This window comes from Eleutherodactylus coqui, chromosome 11, assembly GCF_035609145.1.
Source record: "Eleutherodactylus coqui strain aEleCoq1 chromosome 11, aEleCoq1.hap1, whole genome shotgun sequence".
Taxonomy (NCBI): domain Eukaryota; kingdom Metazoa; phylum Chordata; class Amphibia; order Anura; family Eleutherodactylidae; genus Eleutherodactylus; species Eleutherodactylus coqui.
The window spans coordinates 141,824,404-141,850,117 of NC_089847.1; the positions used below are offsets into that span (position 1 = coordinate 141,824,404).

The following is a 25,714-nucleotide window of genomic DNA, read 5'->3' on the forward strand; positions in this document are numbered from 1 at the left end:
GAGTGCGACTCATATAGACCCAACTGAATGCGACTCATATAGACCCAACTGAATGCGACTCATATAGACCCAACTGAATGCGACTCATATAGACCCAACTGAATGCGACTCATATAGACCCAACTGAATGCGACTCATGTAGACCCAACTGAATGCGACTCATATAGACCCAACTGAATGCGACTCATATAGACCCAACTGAGTGCGACTCATATAGACCCAACTGAATGCGACTCATATAGACCCAACTGAATGCGACTCATATAGACCCAACTGAATGCGACTCATATAGACCCAACTGAGTGCGACTCATATAGACCCAACTGAATGCGACTCATATAGACCCAACTGAATGCGACTCATATAGACCCAACTGAGTGCGACTCATATAGACCCAACTGAATGCGACTCATATAGACCCAACTGAATGCGACTCATATAGACCCAACTGAGTGCGATTCATATAGACCCAACTGAATGCGACTCATATAGACCCAACTGAATGCGACTCATATAGACCCAACTGAATGCGACTCATATAGACCCAACTGAATGTGACTCATATAGACCCAACTGAATGCGACTCATATAGACCCAACTGAATGCGACTCATATAGACCCAACTGAATGCGACTCATGTAGACCCAACTGAATGCGACTCATATAGACCCAACTGAATGCGACTCATATAGACCCAACTGAGTGCGACTCATATAGACCCAACTGAATGCGACTCATATAGACCCAACTGAATGCGACTCATATAGACCCAACTGAATGCGACTCATATAGACCCAACTGAGTGCGACTCATATAGACCCAACTGAGTGCGACTCATATAGACCCAACTGAATGCGACTCATATAGACCCAACTGAGTGCGATTCATATAGACCCAACTGAATGCGACTCATATAGACCCAACTGAATGCGACTCATATAGACCCAACTGAATGCGACTCATATAGACCCAACTGAATGCGACTCATATAGACCCAACTGAATGCGACTCATATAGACCCAACTGAATGCGACTCATGTAGACCCAACTGAATGCGACTCATGTAGACCCAACTGAATGCGACTTATATAGACCCAACTGAATGCGACTCATATAGACCCAACTGAATGCGACTCATATAGACCCAACTGAATGCGACTTATATAGACCCAACTGAATGCGACTCATATAGACCCAACTGAATGCGACTCATATAGACCCAACTGAATGCGACTCATGTAGACCCAACTGAATGCGACTTATATAGACCCAACTGAATGCGACTCATATAGACCCAACTGAATGCGACTCATATAGACCCAACTGAATGCGACTCATATAGACCCAACTGAATGCGACTCATATAGACCCAACTGAATGCGATTCATATAGACCCAACTGAATGCGACTCATATAGACCCAACTGAATGCGACTCATATAGACCCAACTGAATGCGACTCATATAGACCCAACTGAGTGCGACTCATATAGACCCAACTGAATGCGACTCATATAGACCCAACTGAGTGCGACTCATATAGACCCAACTGAATGCGATTCATATAGACCCAACTGAGTGCGACTCATATAGACCCAACTGAATGCGACTCATATAGACCCAACTGAATGCGACTCATATAGACCCAACTGAATGCGACTCATATAGACCCAACTGAATGCGACTCATATAGACCCAACTGAATGCGACTCATATAGACCCAACTGAGTGCGATTCATATAGACCCAACTGAATGCGACTCATATAGACCCAACTGAATGCGACTCATATAGACCCAACTGAATGCGACTCATATAGACCCAACTGAATGCGACTCATATAGACCCAACTGAATGCGACTCATATAGACCCAACTGAATGCGACTCATATAGACCCAACTGAATGCGACTCATATAGACCCAACTGAATGCGACTCATATAGACCCAACTGAATGCGACTCATATAGACCCAACTGAATGCGACTCATATAGACCCAACTGAGTGCGACTCATATAGACCCAACTGAATGCGACTCATATAGACCCAACTGAATGCGACTCATATGGACCCAACTGAATGCGACTCATATGGACCCAACTGAATGCGACTCATATGGACCCAACTGAATGCGACTCATATAGACCCAACTGAGTGCGATTCATATAGACCCAACTGAATACGACTCATGTAGAGCCAACTGAATGCGACTTATATAGACCCAACTGAATGCGATTCATATAGACCCAACTGAATGCGACTCATATAGACCCAACTGAATACGACTCATATAGACCCAACTGAGTGCGACTCATATGGACCCAACTGAATGCGACTCATATAGACCCAACTGAGTGCGACTCATATAGACCCAACTGAATGCGACTCATATAGACCCAACTGAATGCGACTCATATAGACCCAACTGAGTGCGACTCATATAGACCCAACTGAATGCGACTCATATAGACCCAACTGAATGCGACTCATATAGACCCAACTGAGTGCGACTCATATAGACCCAACTGAGTGCGACTCATATAGACCCAACTGAATGCGACTCATATAGACCCAACTGAATGCGACTCATATAGACCCAACTGAATGCGACTCATATAGACCCAACTGAATGCGACTCATATAGACCCAACTGAATGCGACTCATATAGACCCAACTGAATGCGACTCATATAGACCCAACTGAATGCGATTCATATGGACCCAACTGAATGCGACTCATATAGACCCAACTGAATGCGACTCATATAGACCCAACTGAATGCGACTCATATGGACCCAACTGAATGCGACTCATATAGACCCAACTGAATGCGACTCATATAGACCCAACTGAATGCGACTCATATGGACCCAACTGAATGCGACTCATATAGACCCAACTGAGTGCGACTCATATAGACCCAACTGAATGCGACTCATATAGACCCAACTGAATGCGACTCATATAGACCCAACTGAATGCGACTCATATGGACCCAACTGAATGCGATTCATATAGACCCAACTGAATGCGACTCATATAGACCCAACTGAGTGCGACTCATATAGACCCAACTGAGTGCGACTCATATAGACCCAACTGAGTGCGACTCATATAGACCCAACTGAATGCGACTCATATAGACCCAACTGAATGCGACTCATATAGACCCAACTGAGTGCGACTCATATAGACCCAACTGAATGCGACTCATATAGACCCAACTGAATGCGACTCATATAGACCCAACTGAGTGCGATTCATATAGACCCAACTGAATGCGACTCATATAGACCCAACTGAATGCGACTCATATAGACCCAACTGAATGCGACTCATATAGACCCAACTGAATGTGACTCATATAGACCCAACTGAATGCGACTCATATAGACCCAACTGAATGCGACTCATATAGACCCAACTGAATGCGACTCATGTAGACCCAACTGAATGCGACTCATATAGACCCAACTGAATGCGACTCATATAGACCCAACTGAGTGCGACTCATATAGACCCAACTGAATGCGACTCATATAGACCCAACTGAATGCGACTCATATAGACCCAACTGAATGCGACTCATATAGACCCAACTGAGTGCGACTCATATAGACCCAACTGAGTGCGACTCATATAGACCCAACTGAATGCGACTCATATAGACCCAACTGAGTGCGATTCATATAGACCCAACTGAATGCGACTCATATAGACCCAACTGAATGCGACTCATATAGACCCAACTGAATGCGACTCATATAGACCCAACTGAATGCGACTCATATAGACCCAACTGAATGCGACTCATATAGACCCAACTGAATGCGACTCATGTAGACCCAACTGAATGCGACTCATGTAGACCCAACTGAATGCGACTTATATAGACCCAACTGAATGCGACTCATATAGACCCAACTGAATGCGACTCATATAGACCCAACTGAATGCGACTCATATAGACCCAACTGAATGCGACTCATGTAGACCCAACTGAATGCGACTTATATAGACCCAACTGAATGCGACTCATATAGACCCAACTGAATGCGACTCATATAGACCCAACTGAATGCGACTCATATAGACCCAACTGAATGCGACTCATATAGACCCAACTGAATGCGATTCATATAGACCCAACTGAATGCGACTCATATAGACCCAACTGAATGCGACTCATATAGACCCAACTGAATGCGACTCATATAGACCCAACTGAGTGCGACTCATATAGACCCAACTGAATGCGACTCATATAGACCCAACTGAGTGCGACTCATATAGACCCAACTGAATGCGATTCATATAGACCCAACTGAGTGCGACTCATATAGACCCAACTGAATGCGACTCATATAGACCCAACTGAATGCGACTCATATAGACCCAACTGAATGCGACTCATATAGACCCAACTGAATGCGACTCATATAGACCCAACTGAATGCGACTCATATAGACCCAACTGAGTGCGATTCATATAGACCCAACTGAATGCGACTCATATAGACCCAACTGAATGCGACTCATATAGACCCAACTGAATGCGACTCATATAGACCCAACTGAATGCGACTCATATAGACCCAACTGAATGCGACTCATATGGACCCAACTGAATGCGACTCATATGGACCCAACTGAATGCGACTCATATGGACCCAACTGAATGCGACTCATATAGACCCAACTGAGTGCGATTCATATAGACCCAACTGAATGCGACTCATATAGACCCAACTGAATGCGACTCATATAGACCCAACTGAATGCGACTCATATAGACCCAACTGAGTGCGATTCATATAGACCCAACTGAATACGACTCATGTAGAGCCAACTGAATGCGACTTATATAGACCCAACTGAATGCGATTCATATAGACCCAACTGAATGCGACTCATATAGACCCAACTGAATACGACTCATATAGACCCAACTGAGTGCGACTCATATGGACCCAACTGAATGCGACTCATATAGACCCAACTGAGTGCGACTCATATAGACCCAACTGAATGCGACTCATATAGACCCAACTGAATGCGACTCATATAGACCCAACTGAGTGCGACTCATATAGACCCAACTGAATGCGACTCATATAGACCCAACTGAATGCGACTCATATAGACCCAACTGAGTGCGACTCATATAGACCCAACTGAGTGCGACTCATATAGACCCAACTGAATGCGACTCATATAGACCCAACTGAATGCGACTCATATAGACCCAACTGAATGCGACTCATATAGACCCAACTGAATGCGACTCATATAGACCCAACTGAATGCGACTCATATAGACCCAACTGAATGCGACTCATATAGACCCAACTGAATGCGATTCATATGGACCCAACTGAATGCGACTCATATAGACCCAACTGAATGCGACTCATATAGACCCAACTGAATGCGACTCATATGGACCCAACTGAATGCGATTCATATGGACCCAACTGAGTGCGACTCATATAGACCCAACTGAATGCGACTCATATAGACCCAACTGAATGCGACTCATATAGACCCAACTGAGTGCGACTCATATAGACCCAACTGAATGCGACTCATATAGACCCAACTGAATGCGACTCATATAGACCCAACTGAGTGCGACTCATATAGACCCAACTGAGTGCGACTCATATAGACCCAACTGAGTGCGACTCATATAGACCCAACTGAATGCGACTCATATAGACCCAACTGAATGCGACTCATATAGACCCAACTGAATGCGACTCATATAGACCCAACTGAATGCGACTCATATAGACCCAACTGAATGCGACTCATATAGACCCAACTGAATGCGACTCATATAGACCCAACTGAATGCGACTCATATAGACCCAACTGAATGCGACTCATATGGACCCAACTGAATGCGATTCATATGGACCCAACTGAATGCGACTCATATAGACCCAACTGAATGCGACTCATATAGACCCAACTGAATGCGACTCATATGGACCCAACTGAATGCGACTCATATAGACCCAACTGAGTGCGACTCATATAGACCCAACTGAATGCGACTCATATAGACCCAACTGAATGCGACTCATATAGACCCAACTGAATGCGACTCATATGGACCCAACTGAATGCGATTCATATAGACCCAACTGAATGCGACTCATATAGACCCAACTGAATGCGACTCATATAGACCCAACTGAATGCGACTCATATAGACCCAACTGAATGCGACTCATATAGACCCAACTGAATGCGACTCATATAGACCCAACTGAATGCGACTCATATAGACCCAACTGAATGCGACTCATATAGACCCAACTGAATGCGACTCATATAGACCCAACTGAATGCGACTCATGTAGACCCAACTGAATGCGACTCATATAGACCCAACTGAATGCGACTCATATAGACCCAACTGAATGCGACTCATATAGACCCAACTGAATGCGACTCATATAGACCCAACTGAATGCGACTCATATAGACCCAACTGAATGCGACTCATGTAGACCCAACTGAATGCGACTCATATGGACCCAACTGAATGCGACTCATGTAGACCCAACTGAATGCGACTCATGTAGACCCAACTGAGTGCGACTCATATAGACCCAACTGAATGCGACTCATATAGACCCAACTGAATGCGATTCATATAGACCCAACTGAGTGCGACACATATAGACCCAACTGAATGCGACTCATATAGACCCAACTGAATGCGACTCATATAGACCCAACTGAGTGCGACTCATATGGACCCAACTGAATGCGACTCATATAGACCCAACTGAATGCGACTCATATAGACCCAACTGAATGCGATTCATATAGACCCAACTGAATGCGACTCATGTAGACCCAACTGAATGCGACTCATGTAGACCCAACTGAATGCGACTCATATGGACCCAACTGAATGCGACTCATATGGACCCAACTGAATGCGACTCATATGGACCCAACTGAATGCGACTCATATGGACCCAACTGAGTGCGACTCATATGGACCCAACTGAATGCGACTCATATAGACCCAACTGAATGCGACTCATATAGACCCAACTGAGTGCGATTCATATAGACCCAACTGAATGCGACTCATATAGACCCAACTGAATGCGACTCATATAGACCCAACTGAATGCGACTCATATAGACCCAACTGAATGCGACTCATATGGACCCAACTGAATGCGACTCATATGGACCCAACTGAATGCGACTCATATTGACCCAACTGAATGCGACTCATATGGACCCAACTGAATGCGACTCATGTAGACCCAACTGAATGTGACTCATGTAGACCCAACTGAGTGCGATTCATATGGACCCAACTGAATGCGACTCATATAGACCCAACTGAATGCGACTCATATAGACCCAACTGAATGCGACTCATATAGACCCAACTGAATGCGACTCATATGGACCCAACTGAATGCGACTCATATTGACCCAACTGAATGCGACTCATATGGACCCAACTGAATGCGACTCATATAGACCCAACTGAATGCGACTCATATAGACCCAACTGAGTGTGACTCATGTAGACCCAACTGAATGCGACTCATATAGACCCAACTGAGTGCGACTCATATAGACCCAACTGAATGCGACTCATATAGACCCAACTGAATGCGACTCATATAGACCCAACTGAATGCGACTCATATAGACCCAACTGAGTGCGACTCATATAGACCCAACTGAGTGCGACTCATATAGACCCAACTGAGTGCGACTCATATAGACCCAACTGAATGCGACTCATATGGACCCAACTGAATGCGACTCATATAGACCCAACTGAATGCGACTCATGTAGACCCAACTGAATGCGACTCATGTAGACCCAACTGAGTGCGATTCATATGGACCCAACTGAGTGCGACTCATATAGACCCAACTGAGTGCGACTCATATAGACCCAACTGAGTGCGATTCATATAGACCCAACTGAATGCGACTCATATAGACCCAACTGAATGCGACTCATATAGACCCAACTGAATGCGACTCATATAGACCCAACTGAATGCGATTCATATAGACCCAACTGAATGCGACTCATATAGACCCAACTGAATGCGACTCATATAGACCCAACTGAATGCGACTCATATAGACCCAACTGAATGCGACTCATATGGACCCAACTGAATGTGATTCATATAGACCCAACTGAATGCGACTCATATAGACCCAACTGAATGCGACTCATGTAGACCCAACTGAATGCGACTCATATAGACCCAACTGAATGCGACTCATATAGACCCAACTGAATGCGACTCATATAGACCCAACTGAATGCGACTCATATAGACCCAACTGAATGCGACTCATATAGACCCAACTGAATGCGACTCATATAGACCCAACTGAATGCGACTCATATAGACCCAACTGAATGCGACTCATGTAGACCCAACTGAATGCGACTTATATAGACCCAACTGAATGCGACTCATATAGACCCAACTGAATGCGACTCATATAGACCCAACTGAATGCGACTCATATAGACCCAACTGAATGCGACTCATGTAGACCCAACTGAATGCGACTTATATAGACCCAACTGAATGCGACTCATATAGACCCAACTGAATGCGACTCATATAGACCCAACTGAATGCGACTCATATAGACCCAACTGAATGCGACTCATATAGACCCAACTGAATGCGATTCATATAGACCCAACTGAATGCGACTCATATAGACCCAACTGAATGCGACTCATATAGACCCAACTGAATGCGACTCATATAGACCCAACTGAGTGCGACTCATATAGACCCAACTGAATGCGACTCATATAGACCCAACTGAATGCGACTCATATAGACCCAACTGAATGCGACTCATATAGACCCAACTGAATGCGAGACATATAGACCCAACTGAATGCGACTCATATAGACCCAACTGAATGCGACTCATGTAGACCCATATCATTGCTCAACGTGGATTATAAAATCCTGACTAAAATATTAGCTACTAGGCTAAATAGAGTAATATTATCCATAATCCACGAGGATCAAACGGGGTTCATGCCCGGGAAATCGACCACGATCAACATATGCAGGACGCAGACAATAGTACAATTAGGCAGAAAATATAATGAACCCGGGGCAATAGCGTCTTTAGACACAAAGAAGGCATTCGATTCACTGGAATGGAATTTTCTAGAAGCCTGCCTGACCCGTTTTGGCTTCGGGCCGCGATTCCTAAAATGGATCAAGCTATTACATAAGTCACCCATGGCAAACGTAATAGTTAACGGTATACCATCAATGACATTCCCGCCATCACGGGGAACACGCCAGGGATGCCCACTATCCCCAGCTCTAATAGCAATAGAGGCACTAGCCATCCGCCTACGTAACACCCCCACAGTAACAGGGGTGCAATGGGAGGGCAGAGAAAGTAAAATCGGACTGTATGCAGACGATATGATCTTGTATCTCTGCAACCCTGAACACTCATTCCCACAAGCCCTAGAATTAATAATCTGCTTCTCCAAGTACTCCGGATTATACATAAACTGGACCAAGTCAGCCATAAGGCATACAGCCAAAGACCCCGTCATGATCCCATGTGTACGCTTCAGTGGACTACTGGAGGTAACAACATTCAAATACCTAGGAGTCAATATATACAGGATCATGAGAACACCCTAGGGGAAAATATAGACCCGCTATATGACTCAGTAAGCACTAACGGTTTGGTCCAGGCTTCCTCTCTCGGTGGCCGGGCGAGTAAATCTGATAACAATGGTGATCCAGCCCAAGTGCCTGTACTCCCTACAACATATACCGGGTAAAGGACCAGAAACATTCCTTCAAACCTTAAACTCCCTGATTATCCGCTTTATCTGGGGCCAGGCCAGATCTAAACTGGGACTCGCTAAACTGCAAAGATCTAAGAAGCAGGCGGGAATGGCGTTACCTAATATCAAATTATATTACCTATCGAGCCAACGACGAACCCTCCGTTCCTGGTTCACCAGGGGGGAGTTACCACTCCCGGACCAGCAGAATTTCCGCTCGTGCCCGCTGCCATAGGATTGCATTCAAAAACGCCATTCCAGGCAGACGGACGCGATTTGTCCGCGTGAAATCACACACGGAAACCAATCCGCAGCATGCTCTATTTCTGTGCGTGTCTCGCAGAGGCCTGCACAGAAATGTCACTCCTGGCCCGCCGGCTCCGGTCTGCGCATGCGCCAGCTGAACGCCAGCTGGCACATCAGAGAGGCAGAGCCATGGGAGAAGGTGAGAGCAGCACTGGTCTCTGCATGGGCGGGGTCGGGTCCCGCTGCGAGAATTCTTGCAGCAGGATCCGACTCGGCCATCTGTAGGCGGCCTTATACACTACTAGCTGATGTACCCGGCCTTGCCCGAGTTAATTTAATGCAGGTGTTTGTTCGCATGGAAGATTTTATGAAGTGGTGGTTACTTCAGAGGAACTGAGGAATCAAATCTGTATACACATAGAGGAGCGTTAGATTCTCCTCAGGCTGCATGTACCCATGTCCCTCTGCAGAATGCCCCCCCCTCCCACTCTCCGCATTCAGGACCTAAAAAATGGTCGTGTCACATATCACGCTTTAACGACACCAAGAAGTTACATTACATAGGGGTGCACTTACTTTAAGCTTAGCATTGAATAATCGAGTTGTGACCCCTTTACTTTTCCTATATAGAACCTAAAGCATGATCATCCCAAATTCCATGTTTGTACGACATCGGGAAGTTAGAGACTAGTGGCCAGTCAGTCAGGGTTTTCACATGTATGTATGTATGTATGTATATAGATGTTACTATGTCACATTAGTTGGGGAAGGACTCGATGTAACCTTCGCAGAGGCTCCAGTAGATAACATGTTGCAGACAGTACTTCGAGTCGGCCTCGCGTTCTAGAAATAGGCCTGATGTCATTGACTAAAACCAGATGACTGTTTTCTGCTCTGATGTCCCCTCAGCTGTTCCTGAGTTGGCTTCCATAAAGCAGACCCAGGACGAGGTCCACAGCGGGGGCAAGGTCTACGTGGGGAAGACGATGAAGCTGTCTTGTAAGATCTGTTCATTTTTCCCGGCGGCACCTATAGAGGTTACCTGGCACACAAGGGATGGCCAGATACTGCCCTCTGACACCAACGATGCCCTCCCTGACCCGTCCGGCCGGTACCATGTTACCAGCACAATGACTCACTGCCCAACCCTGCAAGATCTGAGAAAGACCTTCATATGTGAAGTGAAACATCCAAGCAGCGGGGCCCCGAGGACCGCAGTGTGGACCCTGGACGATCTGGGTGAGTGCCAGACACATCAACATTCTACAAGTACAGGGCGATTCACAAGTCAGGGCCACCCCGAATATCTTCTAAATGACAACAGATAAAGTAGAACACTTGGAGCTTTGGCACTCTGGTAGGGCCTGGCGGCCATATTGGGGGCAGGCGTCTTGGATCTAACCTAGGACGCTTTACTGGAAGGGAGTGACTGGATGCATGATTTAGCAGCACAATTTAATCACAGTGGTTGGGGCGGTCATTTTTGCAACAACTGCAACTGTTTTCAACTTAATAACTTTATTAATACTTAACATGTCATCATTGCTATGTGAAATGGAAAACCCTAATCGAGTCTTGTCGGAGGATGCCATTAATAATCCAGAAGAACTGAAGTCCTCCTGATGACCGATGAGAGACGTTCACGTAAGGTGGCCCAGGCCTAAAATCAAGAACACACAGGAAGACGGCCGGTGAACGCAAGAACGGCCAGGAAACCGATCCAGAAGGGAAACTGGTCAGGGACTAACCGAGAACTGCTGGGTCCCCAGGTGTGTCAGTCCTCTTCATGAAGAGCCCACCGGAAGGGCCACTGGAGCCGCCCAACTGCCCTCAAGGCACACGAGTGGTGGCCATACAAACTGCAGCTACAACAGAAGATGACCCTGAAGGCCCTTTTACACTTGCGAATGGCTCGTTAGATTGAGTGATCTGTATGATAATTACCCGTTTAGACAGGTGCAGTGACACAATAATTGGCATCTTTCACGCAGACCTGAAAATCCTTCTTGGTCGGCTGCTGCGTCATTCATCTATAAAGGCCTGCCTGATGACTGCAGGCGGGCTGGAATAATCCCCGGCTGCCCCCCCTCCATTCACTGACTGATGACCAGCGGAGGAGTGTCATCGCTGGGACTGCCGATGCTCTAGCACCATTGTCCTATGTATAAGGACCTTTACCTGCGCTTGGAATTCTATCAGTGGGCATTACAAATGTGAACAGGATGCACAATTCACAAACGCCACGCAGACCACCAGTTCTAGGTTTCTCCTGTACCAGTTTCCCTTCTGGATCGGTTTCCTGACCGTTTGTGCGCTCACTGGCCGTCTTTCTGGGTGTTCTTGATTGGAAGCCTCAGCCACTTTACACAGTGAAGCATGGGGAGAGCGGTACAATAATGAGTGTCTGCAGGCAGCAGTGAAGCATGGTGGAGAGAGCAGTACAATAGTGAGTGTCTGAGGGAAGCAGTGAAGCATGGTGGAGAGCGGTACAATAATGAGTGTCTGCAGGCAGCAGTGAAGCATCGTGGAGAGCAGTACAATAATGAGTGTCTGCAGGCCGCAGTGAAGCATGGTGGAGAGAGCAGTACAATAGTGAGTGTCTGAGGGAAGCAGTGAAGCATGGTGGAGAGCGGTACAATAATGAGTGTCTGCAGGCAGCAGTGAAGCATCGTGGAGAGCAGTACAATAGTGAGTGTCTGAGGGAAGCAGTGAAGCATGGTGGAGAGCGGTACAATAATGAGTGTCTACAGGTAGCAGTGAAGCATCGTGGAGAGCAGTACAATAATGAGTGTCTGCAGGCAGCAGTGAAGCATGGTGGAGAGCAGTACAATGAGTGTCTGCAGGCAGCAGTGAAGCATGGTGGAGAGCAGTACAATGAGTGTCTGCAGGCAGCAGTGAAGCATGGTGGAGAGCAGTACAATGAGTGTCTGCAGGCAGCAGTGAAGCATGGTGGAGAGCAGTACAATGAGTGTCTGCAGGCAGCAGTGAAGCATGGTGGAGAGCAGTACAATGAGTGTCTGCAGGCCGCAGTGAAGCATGGTGGAGAGCAGTACAATGAGTGTCTGCAGGTAGCAGTGAAGCATGGTGGAGAGCAGTACAATGAGTGTCTGCAGGTAGCAGTGAAGCATGGTGGAGAGCAGTACAATGAGTGTCTGCAGGCAGCAGTGAAGCATGGTGGAGAGCAGTACAATGAGTGTCTGCAGGCAGCAGTGTAGCATGGTGGAGAGCAGTACAATGAGTGTCTGCAGGCAGCAGTGAAGCATGGTGGAGAGCGTACAATGAGTGTCTGCAGGCAGCAGTGAAGCATGGTGGAGAGCGTACAATGAGTGTCTGCAGGCATCAGTGAAGCATGGTGGAGAGCGGTACAATGAGTGTCTGCAGGCAGCAGTGAAGCATGGTGGAGAGCGGTACAATGAGTGTCTGCAGGCAGCAGTGAAGCATGGTGGAGAGCGGTACAATGAGTGTCTGCAAGCAGCAGTGAAGCATGGTGGAGAGCGGTACAATAATGAGTGTCTGCAGGCAGTAGCGAGGCGTGGAGAAGAGCAGTACAATAATGAGTGTCTGCAGGCAGCAGTGAAGCATGGTGGAGAGCAGTACAATAATGAGTGTCTGTAGTCAGCAGTGAAGCATCGTGGAGAGCGGTACAATAATGAGTGTCTGCAGGCAGCAGTGTAGCATGGTGGAGAGTGGTACAACAATGAGTGTCTGCAGGTTGTAGTGAAGCATGGTGAACAGAGGTACAATAATGAGTGGCTGCAGGAAGCAGGAAAACATGGGGGAGAGCGGTACAATAATGAGTGTCTGCGGGCAGTAGTGAGGCGTGGAGGAGAGTGGTACAATGAGTGTCTGCAGGCAGCAGTGAAGCATGGTGGAGAGCCGTACAATGAGTGTCTGCAGGTAGCAGTGAAGCATGGTGGAGAGCGTACAATTAGTGTCTGCAGGCAGCAGTGAAGCATGGTGGAGAGCGGTACAATAATGAGTGTCTGCAGGCAGTAGTGAGGCGTGGAGAAGAGCAGTACAATAATGAGTGTCTGAGGGAAGCAGTGAAGCATGGTGGGGAGCAGTACAGTAATGAGTGTCTGCAGGCAGCAGTGAAGCATGGCGGAGAGCGGTACAACAATGAGTGTCTGCAGGTTTTAGTGAAGCATGGTGAACAGAGGTACAATAATGAGTGGCTGCAGGAAGCAGGAAAGCATGGGGGAGAGCGGTACAATAATGAGTGTCTGTAGTCAGCAGTGAAGCATCGTGGAGAGCGGTACAATAATGAGTGTCTGCAGGCAGTAGCGAGGCGTGGAGAAGAGCAGTACAGTAATGAGTGTCTGAGGGAAGCAGTGAAGCATGGTGGGGAGCAGTACAGTAATGAGTGTCTGCAGGCAGCAGTGAAGCATGGCGGAGAGCGGTACAACAATGAGTGTCTGCAGGTTTTAGTGAAGCATGGTGAACAGAGGTACAATAATGAGTGGCTGCAGGAAGCAGGAAAGCATGGGGGAGAGTGGTACAATAATGAGTGTCTGCGGGCAGTAGTGAGGCGTGGAGGAGAGTGGTACAATGAGTGTCTGCAGGCAGCAGTGAAGCATGGTGGAGAGCGGTACAATAAGGAGTGCTGAAGGCAGCAGTGAAGCATGGTGGAGAGCGGTACAATAATGAGTGCCTGCAGGCAGCAGTGAAGCATGGAGAGCGGTACAATACTGAGTGTCTGCAGGCCGCAGTGAAGCATGGGGGAGAGTGGTACAATAATGAGTGTCTGCAGGCAGCGCAGCAGTGAAGCATGGTGGAGAGAGGTACAACAATGAGTGTCTGCAGGCAGCAGTGAAGCATGGTGGAGAGCGGTACAATGAGTGTTTGTGCCGTACATCTTGACTGTAGAGCCAATCACAATCAGAAGCCGCACTCCATAGTGTAGTATGACGTTCCTGTATGTCAGAGGTCACTGCCCCTATACAACATGTGCCGCGCGTCGCTGACCCCACACTGTATATGTAATGGTATCTTCTGTCTTGCAGTTTCTGAGCCGGCCGTGTCGGATATTCGTTCCGCCGCTCCGACTTGTCACAGCGGTGACTTGGTGGCCTTGTCCTGTGACGTCAGCCGGTTGTACCCCAACACTTTGGTTGTCCATTGGTATAAGGGTACAAGTCTGATGCCAGGAAGCATGTGCGGGGAGAGCTTAGAGGAAGACGCAGCGTCCGGGATGTTTGGCGGAAGCGTGCAGCTGAGCTTTGTGGCGGACGCCGGACACCACGAGGAGGAGTTCCGTATGGAGATGCTGCACTGCGGAAAGACTATTGATAGAAGGTTCCGGTTGCTGCTGGAAGGTGATTACCGAGCGTTCAGAGGGCTTTCCTGCTGGGGCCACTGATAGTAACCCTTTACACAATGGGGGTTGTAGTCCTGGGGGTGTCATGTGCAACAGCTGTAACGTGCGTGGTGTGCTTGTGGGGGAGTCAGTGGGACCCCGGCAGCCTGATCAGACCCCCAAGGCATCACAGGTGAGTGCAACGTAGATTTCCATCAGTCACTTGACCTGAAATGTCTCCGCAGGGTTCCCAGTCCTTGGTGACATCATCAGCGAGCCGCGTGAGCCCAGCTATGGCCGGCCGGTCACTCTGCACTGCAAGGTGACCACCTCCAATCCTCAAGATGTGGTGGTCAGGTGGCTGAAGGGCGAGAAACCTCTGGAGGAGGGGCAAGGAGCCGAGCCGCGAATCACGAAGAAGGACGGCGCACTATACTGCTCGCTACGGATCACGCCTACAGCGCTGGACTACGCCAAAGCCTATGCCTGCTCTGTGAAGCACAACGACATGGCATCGCCCATCAAGAAAAACCATTACTTGGCGCTCCTGGGTAAGAAACGGTTGTGAGGGGGTAAAGAGGCGCCGGCGCATACCAACTGCATGATGGCATCAGGCTGCCAAACAAGACGGCCATTACCTGTTCAATGCAGTGTGGTAGATGAGAACACCAGAGGGTGGCGGCAGCATTCTGGTCGTGGCGTTCTCTGGGCGCTCATCCGTATGGAAGGCAATCTGAACCCATCCCTGTAGATCGCGTCCACCCATACATGCTGATTGTCTCCCCGCGGCAGGTGGGGGCTTCCAGCAGGACAATGCAACACATCATACAGCTAGAAATGTCCGAAAGGGGTAAAAGTGTGCGTCTGAGACCCCCAAGTACTCCGTGCCCCCTCATTACCAGACTTGGACCACCTTAATCATTGTGCACTACCTATGGATCCTCCAGCACTGCAGTCAGCACGGCCCCAGATACCTGAGACCACCTACCTGCACCTTCCTGAGTCACTCCCAACCAACCTACTGCCCCACAGTGGCCACCCTGGATGGTGGCTGGTGGTCATTGTAATGGGACTTCACTCCATGTGTAAATGGCGCTCCTGTCGGGGCAGTGAGATGAGTGTGAGCGCTGCGTGTAGCATCGCCCGGACTGCTGGATGACGTCTATGGCGCACGGACGCCTGAGGGTTACGGGGACGTCTCCTCGCTGCGTGTAGCATCGCCCGGACTGCTGGATCACGTCTATGGCGCACAGACGCCTGAGGGTTACAGGGACGTCTCCTCGCTGCGTGTAACATCATCCAGAGTGACGTCTTTGGCGCACGGACGCCTGAGGGTTACGGGGACGTCTCCTCGCTGCGTGTAGCATCATCCAGAGTGACGTCTTTGGCGCACGGACGCCTGAGGGTTACGGGGACGTCTCCTCGCTGCGTGTAGCATCATCCAGAGTGACGTCTTTGGCGCACGGACGCCTGAGGGTTACAGGGACGTCTCCTCGCTGCGTGTAGCATCGCCCGGACTGCTGGATGACGTCTTTGGCGCACAGACGCCTGAGGGTTACAGGGACGTCTCCTCGCTGCGTGTAGCATCATCCAGAGTGACGTCTTTGGCGCACGGACGCCTGAGGGTTACGGGGACGTCTCCTCGCTGCGTGTAGCATCATCCAGAGTGACGTCTTTGGCGCACGGACGCCTGAGGGTTACGGGGACGTCTCCTCGCTGCGTGTAGCATCATCCAGAGTGACGTCTTTGGCGCACGGACGCCTGAGGGTTACGGGGACGTCTCCTCGCTGCGTGTAGCATCGCCCGGACTGCTGGATGACGTCTTTGGCGCACAGACGCCTGAGGGTTACGGGGACGTCTCCTCGCTGCGTGTAGCATCGCCCGGACTGCTGGATCACGTCTATGGCGCACGGACGCCTGAGGGTTACAGGGACGTCTCCTCGCTGCGTGTTGCATCGCCCGGACTGCTGGATGATGTCTTTGGCGCACGGACGCCTGAGGGTTACGGGGACGTCTCCTCACTGTAGTAATCTTCTCTATCTTGTTACAGATCAAGCACCAAGGTTTTCGGTCATTACCGTGCAGCCGGAGAGAGCGGTCGCGGGGAAGGAAGCCAAGTTCACAGTCGCCATATCCGGATTCTCGACAGACATCCGAGTGAAGTGGTATAAAGGCTTCCAGCCGTTTCCCAGCGCCGCCGTCGTCACATCAGATCCGCAGCTTGGAAAGGACTTTCTGCTAACTTGCTCCAGCACCCTGAGGTTCACTCCCCAGCATGGGGACCATGAGGCGTCCGTCCGCTGCGAGGCGACACATTCCGTCACCAAGAAGGTGCACGGTCAGTCGTATACGCTGCGCCTCGCAGGTAGGTCGCTGCTCACAGGCTACAAATACACAAAGCTTTTTATGACCGTTTCTAGAGTACAAAAGTCACAGAGTTTGGGCAAGAGTTGCGCTACACTGCTGTCCGCGACTTTCACGAAGAGGAGCCACAGCTTGTGTGGGAGCGATCACGGATACCCCACAACGACACACTTGTATCAAATCCTGGTGTCATACAAGAAATGTACCCCAAATCTGACCTTCTGTGCAAACACAAGGGGGAGCTGAGATGTGAGGAGGTAGATAAGATTAAGACGTAGGGCTGTCATTTGAGATGCTGCTCTTCATATATTTCCCCCATGATCTAGAAGTGCGCTGTATGTTCAGATCGATGGTGCTCGCTCCATAGGCTCCTCCATAGATTATGGTCGCTGCTCACGCCATACGGCTCCCCTATAGATTATGGATGGTGCTCGCTCCATACGGCTCCTCCATAGATTATGGTCGCTGCTCACTCCATACGGCTCCTCTATAGGTTTCCTGTAGATTATGGATGGTGCTCCCTCCATAGGCTCCTCTATGGATTATGGATAGTGCTTTCTCCATACAGCTCCTCTATAGGTCCCCTGTAGACTATGGACAGTGCTCACTCTATTTGGCTCCTCTATAAATATGGATGGTGCTCGCTCCATACAGCTCCTCTATAGATTATGGATGGTGCTCTCTCCATAGGGCTCCTCTATAGATTATAGATGGTGCTCGCTCCATACGGCTCCTCTATAGATTATGGATGGTGCTCTCTCCATAGGGCTCCTCTATAGATTATAGATGGTGCTCGCTCCATACGGCTCCCCTATAGATTATGGATGGTGCTCTCTTCATACGGCTCCCCTATAGATTATAGATGGTGTTTTCTCCATACGGCTCCTCTATAGATTATGGATGGTGCTCTCTCCATACGGCTCCCCTATAGATTATGGATGGTGCTCGCTCCATACGGCTCCTCTATAGATTATGGATGGTGCTCTCTCCATAGGGCTCCTCTATAGATTATAGATGGTGCTCGCTCCATACGGCTCCCCTATAGATTATGGATGGTGCTCTCTTCATACGGCTCCTCTATAGATTATGGATGGTGCTCTCTCCATAGGGCTCCTCTATAGATTATAGATGGTGCTCGCTCCATACGGCTCCTCTATAGATTATGGATGGTGCTCTCTCCATAGGGCTCCTCTATAGATTATAGATGGTGCTCGCTCCATACAGCTCCTCTATAGATTATGGATGGTGTTCTCTCCATATGGCTCCCCTATAGATTATGGATGGTGCTCTCTCCATACGGCTCCTCTATAGATTATGGATGGTGCTCTCTCCATGCGGCTCCTCTATAGATTATGGATGGTGCTCTCTCCATACGGCTCCTCTATAGATTATGGATGGTGCTCTCTCCATACGGCTCCTCTATAGATTATGCATGGTGCTCTCTCCATAGGGCTCCTCTATAGATTATAGATGGTGTTCTCTCCATACGGCTCCTCTATAGATTATGGATGGTGCTCTCTCCATACGGCTCCTCAATAGATTATGGATGGTGCTCTCTCCATAGGGCTCCTCTATAGATTATGGATGGTGCTCTCTCCATAGGGCTCATCTATAGATTATGGATGGTGCTTGCTCCACACAGCTCCTCTATAGATTATGGATGGTGCTCTCTCCATACGGCTCCTCTATAGATTATGGATGGTGCTTGCTCCACACAGCTCCTCTATAGATTATGGATGGTGCTCTCTCCATACGGCTCCCCTATAGATTATGGATGGTGCTCTCTCCATACGGCTCCTCTATAGATTATGGATGGTGCTCTCTCCATACGGCTCCTCTATAGATCATGGATGGTGCTCTCTCCATACGGCTCCTCTATAGATTATGGATGGTCTTCTCTCCATACGGCTCCCCTATAGATTATGGATGGTGCTCTCTCCATACTGCTCCTCTATAGATTATGGATGGTGCTCTCTCCATACGGCTCCCCTATAGATTATGGATGGTGCTCTCTCCATACGGCTCCTCTATAGATTATGGATGGTGCTTGCTCCACACAGCTCCTCTATAGATTATGGATGGTGCTCTCTCCATACGGCTCCCCTATAGATTATGGATGGTGCTCTCTCGATACGGCTCCTCTATAGATTATGGATGGTGCTCTCTTCATACGGCTCCTCTATAGATTATGGATGGTGCTCTCTCCATACGGCTCCTCTGTAGATTATGAATGGTGTTCTCTCCATACGGCTCCTCTATAGATTATGGATGGTGCTCTCTCCATACGGCTCCGCTATAGATTATGGATGGTGCTCTCTCCATACGGCTCCTCTATAGATTATGGATGGTGCTGTCTCCATACGGCTCCTCTATAGATTATGGATGGTGCTGTCTCCATACGGCTCCTCTATAGATTATGGATGGTGCTCTCTCCATACGGCTCCCCTATAGATTATGGATGGTGCTCTCTCCATACGGCTTCCCTATAGATTATGGATGGTGCTCTCTCCATACGGCTCCTCTATAGATTATGGATGGTGCTGTCTCCATACGGCTCCTCTATAGATTATGGATGGTGCTGTCTCCATACGGCTCCTCTATAGATTATGGATGGTGCTCTCTCCATACGGCTCCCCTATAGATTATGGATGGTGCTCTCTCCATACGGCTTCCCTATAGATTATGGATGGTGCTCTCTCCATACGGCTCCTCTATAGATTATGGATGGTGCTCTCTCCATACGGCTCCCCTATAGATTATGGATGGTGCTCTCTCCATACGGCTCCCCTATAGATTATGGATGGTGCTCTCTCCATACGGCTCCCCTATAGATTATGGATGGTGCTCTCTCCATTCGGCTCCCCTATAGATTATAGATGGTGTTCTCTCCATACGGCTCCTCTATAGATTATGGATGGTGCTCTCTCCATACGGCTCCCCTATAGATTATGGATGGTGCTCTCCCCATACGGCTCCCCTATAGATTATGGATGGTGCTCTCTCCATTCGGCTCCCCTATAGATTATAGATGGTGTTCTCTCCATACGGCTCCTCTATAGATTATGGATGGTGCTCTCTCCATACGGATCCTCTATAGATTATGGATGGTGCTCTCTCCATACGGCTCCCCTATAGATTATGGATGGTGCTCTCTCCATTCGGCTCCCCTATAGATTATAGATGGTGTTCTCTCCATACGGCTCCTCTATAGATTATGGATGGTGCTCTCTCCATACGGATCCTCTATAGATTATGGATGGTGCTCTCTCCATACGGCTCCCCTATAGATTATGGATGGTGCTCTCTCCATTCGGCTCCTCTATAGATTATGGATGGTGCTCTCTCCATACGGCTCCTCTATAGATTATGGATGGTGCTCTCTCCATACGGCTCCTCTATAGATTATGGATGGTCTTCTCTCCATACGGCTCCCCTATAGATTATGGATGGTGCTCGCTCCATACGGCTCCTCTATAGATTATAGATGGTGTTCTCTCCATACGGCTCCTCTATAGATTATGGATGGTGCTCTCTCCATACGGCTCCCCTATAGATTATGGATGGTGCTCTCTCCATACGGCTCCTCTATAGATTATGGATGGTGTTCTCTCCATACGGCTCCCCTATAGATTATGGATGGTGCTCTCTCCATACGGCTCCCCTATAGATTATGGATGGTGCTCGCTCCATACGGCTCCTCTATAGATTATAGATGGTGTTCTCTCCATACGGCTCCTCTATAGATTATGGATGGTGCTCTCTCCATATGGATCCCCTATAGATTATGGATGGTGCTCTCTCCATACGGCTCCTCTATAGATTATGGATGGTGTTCTCTCCATACGGCTCCCCTATAGATTATGGATGGTGCTCTCTCCATACGGCTCCCCTATAGATTATGGATGGTGCTCGCTCCATACGGCTCCTCTATAGATTATAGATGGTGTTCTCTCCATACGGCTCCTATATAGATTATGGATGGTGCTCTCTCCATTCGGCTCCCCTATAGATTGTGGATGGTGCTCGCTCCATACGGCTCCTCTATAGATTATGGATGGTGCTCTCTCCATACGGCTCCTCTATAGATTATGGATGGTGCTCTCTCCATACGGCTCCTCTATAGATTATGGATGGTGCTCTCTCCATACGGCTCCCCTATAGATTATGGATGGTGCTCTCTCCATACGGCTCCCCTATAGATTATGGATGGTGCTCTCTCCATACGGCTCCCCTATAGATTATGGATGGTGCTCTCTCCATACGGCTCCTCTATAGATTATGGATGGTGCTCACTCCATACGGCTCCTCTATAGATTATGGATGGTGCTCGCTCCATACGGCTCCCCTATAGATTATGGATGGTGCTCTCTCCATACGGCTCCCCTATAGAATATGGATGTTGCTCGCTCCATACGGCTCCTCTATAGATTATGGATGGTGCTCTCTCCATACGGCTCCCCTATAGAATATGGATGGTGCTCTCTCCATACGGCTCCCCTATAGATTATGGATGGTGCTCTCTCCATTCGGCTCCCCTATAGATTATAGATGGTGTTCTCTCCATACGGCTCCTCTATAGATTATGGATGGTGCTCTCTCCATACGGCTCCTCTATAGATTATGGATGGTGCTCTCTCCATACGGCTCCCCTATAGATTATGGATGGTGCTCTCTCCATTCGGCTCCCCTATAGATTATAGATGGTGTTCTCTCCATACGGCTCCCCTATAGATTATGGATGGTGCTCTCTCCATTCGGCTCCCCTATAGATTATAGATGGTGTTCTCTCCATACGGCTCCTCTATAGATTATGGATGGTGCTCTCTCCATACGGCTCCCCTATAGATTATGGATGGTGCTCGCTCCATACGGCTCCTCTATAGATTATGGATGGTGCTCGCTCCATACGGCTCCCCTATAGATTATGGATGGTGCTCTCTCCATACGGCTCCCCTATAGATTATGGATGGTGCTCGCTCCATACGGCTCCTCTATAGATTATGGATGGTGCTCGCTCCATACGGCTCCTCTATAGATTATGGATGGTGCTCTCTCCATTCGGCTCCCCTATAGATTATAGATGGTGTTCTCTCCCTACGGCTCCTCTATAGATTATGGATGGTGCTCTCTCCATATGGCTCCTCTATAGATTATGGATGGTGCTCTCTCCATACGGCTCCCCTATAGATAGGTCTCATGTGGATCAGTTGACTGTGACTATTCACTCATGTACATTAGCACTTCTTACACTTTGCTCTCTGTTATTAGGAAGGCCCTCAGATGAACCTGAACAATGTATCTCCAGACCAGACTCCGGTAAGTCATGGTTGTGTTGAGTCAATGATTCCGGTGTCAGCGGTCGGTAAGCACCATCAGACTTCCTGAACTCGATGTATGGACAGGAGTCTGGAGTGACAGGATCGTAAGCTCTTGTTGTGTAGGCAGATATGAGGGTCTAGAAGTGGGCACACAATGGACAGTTACAGATTTCACCATTTCCACATACTCAGTCTAGTATGTATGAAGAAGGAGATGGGGATGAAGGTGGAAGCCAAGAGTCTGTTACAGGGAAGATCGACTAAGTGAAGTATCCTATTGGAGGACGGCATTGGTGGTCTGTGTAGCCGCATGTCCTTCAGAGGGTCATGTCTAGCTTTGTGTAGGATTTGGCATGGATCTGAGATCACCTGCCCATGCTGTGTCTTGTCACCTCACTAGATGGTGGGGGGTTTTGTTCTCCATTGATGGGTTTACCAGAACAATCCGCCATCACACTGAGAAGCGCCGGGCGCGGTGTAGATCAGTCACTGTATGGCGGTAGATCACATACAGTGGAGAACACAAAACATCTGGGTTACATTCTGGAGACGTCTGGCCACGTCTCTCTGTAATGGAGATATCAGTCTGCTGTAAATGGAAGTCCCTCCGTCCTCCTTACCTAATTATGGCCCCACAGGGGGATCGCCCAGATGTCCTATAGGCTAACGCGGGCGTACTGCCCAAGTATCTGGAATCCTCTGATCCTGCGGAGAAGGCTGTGTAATAATACCATGTAATGTTGACTCCCCAGAATTTACTGTCCGCCATCTTCTTTCCCCGCAGGACGTTGTCGGCTACCAGTGAAAACAAGAGGCATTCAGTGCCTGACAGAGGGTCCGCGGGTGGGAGGCAACGTCACCCTTACGTGTTATGTCGATGGATGTGATGCAGAACGCTTGGACTTCTCCTGGAGGAAAGGACTGTTTGCTATGGACAGTGGCCTAGTGAACAAGACTCTGGAGGACGGATCTGGCAGCTCCTCCACCGTCACCTTCAAAGCGGAGGAGGCGGACAGAGATTGTATGATCACCTGCGAGGTGACTTATAACTTACAGACACAAGAAGAGCATTTCACTCTGAAGCTTCAATAAGGCCCAACTGGAATCAATAGAAGCGAGACTCATCAGCGTCTACAGTCCTAGGGCCAGAGAGGGCGAGCACCGATTCATTACTGTAGTCCTGGAGTCAGTGGGAGCGAGCGTAGAGTCATCGCTGTCTATGGTTCTAGGGTCAGTGGGAGCGAGCGCAGAGTCATCGCCCTCTATGGTGCTGGGTCAGTGGGAGCGAGCGCAGAGTCATCGCTGTCTATGGTGCTGGGTCAGTGGTAGCGAGCGCAGAGTCATCGCCCTCTATGGTGCTGGGTCAGTGGTAGCGAGCGCAGAGTCATCGCCCTCTATGGTGCTGGGTCAGTGGTAGCGAGCGCAGAGTCATCGCCGTCTATGGTTCTGGGGTCAGTGGTAGCGAGCGCAGAGTCAACGCTGTCTATGGTTCTGGGTCAGTGGGAGCGAGCGCAGAGTCATCGCTGTCTATGGTTCTAGGGTCAGCGGGAGCGAGCGCAGAGTCATCGCTGTCTATGGTTCTAGGGTCAGTGGGAACGAGCGCAGAGTCATCACCGTCTACGGTTCTGGGTCAGTGGGAGCGAGCGCAGAGTCATCACCGTCTATGGTGCTGGGTCAGTGGGAGCGAGCGCAGAGTCATCGCCCTCTATGGTGCTGTGTCAGTGGGAGCGCGCGCAGAGTCATCGCCCTCTATGGTGCTGTGTCAGTGGGAGCGCGCGCAGAGTCATCGCCCTCTATGGTGCTGTGTCAGTGGGAGCGCGCGCAGAGTCATCGCCCTTTATGGTGCTGGGTCAGTGGGAGCGAGCGCAGAGTCATCGCCCTCTATGGTGCTGGGTCAGTGGGAGCGCGCGCAGAGTCATCGCCCTCTATGGCGCTGGGTCAGTGGGAGCGAGCGCAGAGTCATCGCCCTCTATGGCGCTGGGTCAGTGGGAGCGAGCGCAGAGTCATCGCCCTCTATGGCGCTGGGTCAGTGGGAGCGAGCGCAGAGTCATCGCCCTCTATGGCGCTGGGTCAGTGGGAGCGCGCGCAGAGTCATCGCCCTCTATGGCGCTGGGTCAGTGGGAGCGCGCGCAGAGTCATCGCCCTCTATGGTGCTGGGTCAGTGGGAGCGAGCGCAGAGTCATCGCCCTCTATGGCGCTGGGTCAGTGGGAGCGCGCGCAGAGTCATCGCCCTCTATGGCGCTGGGTCAGTGGGAGCGCGCGCAGAGTCATCGCCCTCTATGGTGCTGGGTCAGTGGGAGCGCGCGCAGAGTCATCGCCCTCTATGGCGCTGCTGTTGTGTGGCTTTCATGGGTCAGGTTGTTATGCTCTGATAATACTAATTATCTGCAGTTTTAAATTAAACATTTGTAATTATTTTTTAGAATCTCATATTTTTTCCATGTTGATGCATTCTCGTTGGGCTCTACTTACCCCAGCCACCTGCTGAGGGCGCCACCTCCTGCACCATCACTGAGACGTACAATGGCGTATGGTCAGGATGTGACGGGGTCACTGGCTCCAGCCCCCATGAGAGATGATGAATGAGGGGGGGCGGGGGGGGGGGGGTGTGAAGCACAGATGGGGGGCCGACAACCAA

General features: G+C 49.3%; 1 protein-coding gene across 2 annotated transcripts in view; it reads left to right on the plus strand.

The window, feature by feature from the left end:
- NCR3LG1 (natural killer cell cytotoxicity receptor 3 ligand 1) overlaps positions 1-25,493 on the plus strand; it is a 67,787-nt gene extending 42,294 nt beyond the window's left edge. For both annotated transcript variants that reach the window (XM_066583714.1, XM_066583715.1), the window contains 6 exons: positions 11,008-11,337; positions 15,102-15,413; positions 15,640-15,945; positions 17,445-17,759; positions 23,027-23,074; positions 23,861-25,493. In XM_066583714.1, the coding sequence (XP_066439811.1) occupies positions 11,008-11,337; positions 15,102-15,413; positions 15,640-15,945; positions 17,445-17,759; positions 23,027-23,074; positions 23,861-24,168 (1,619 nt within the window). In that variant the 3' untranslated portion in view covers positions 24,169-25,493. The remainder of the gene's footprint in view (positions 1-11,007; positions 11,338-15,101; positions 15,414-15,639; positions 15,946-17,444; positions 17,760-23,026; positions 23,075-23,860) is intronic.
- Positions 25,494-25,714: the final 221 nt, after the last annotated feature.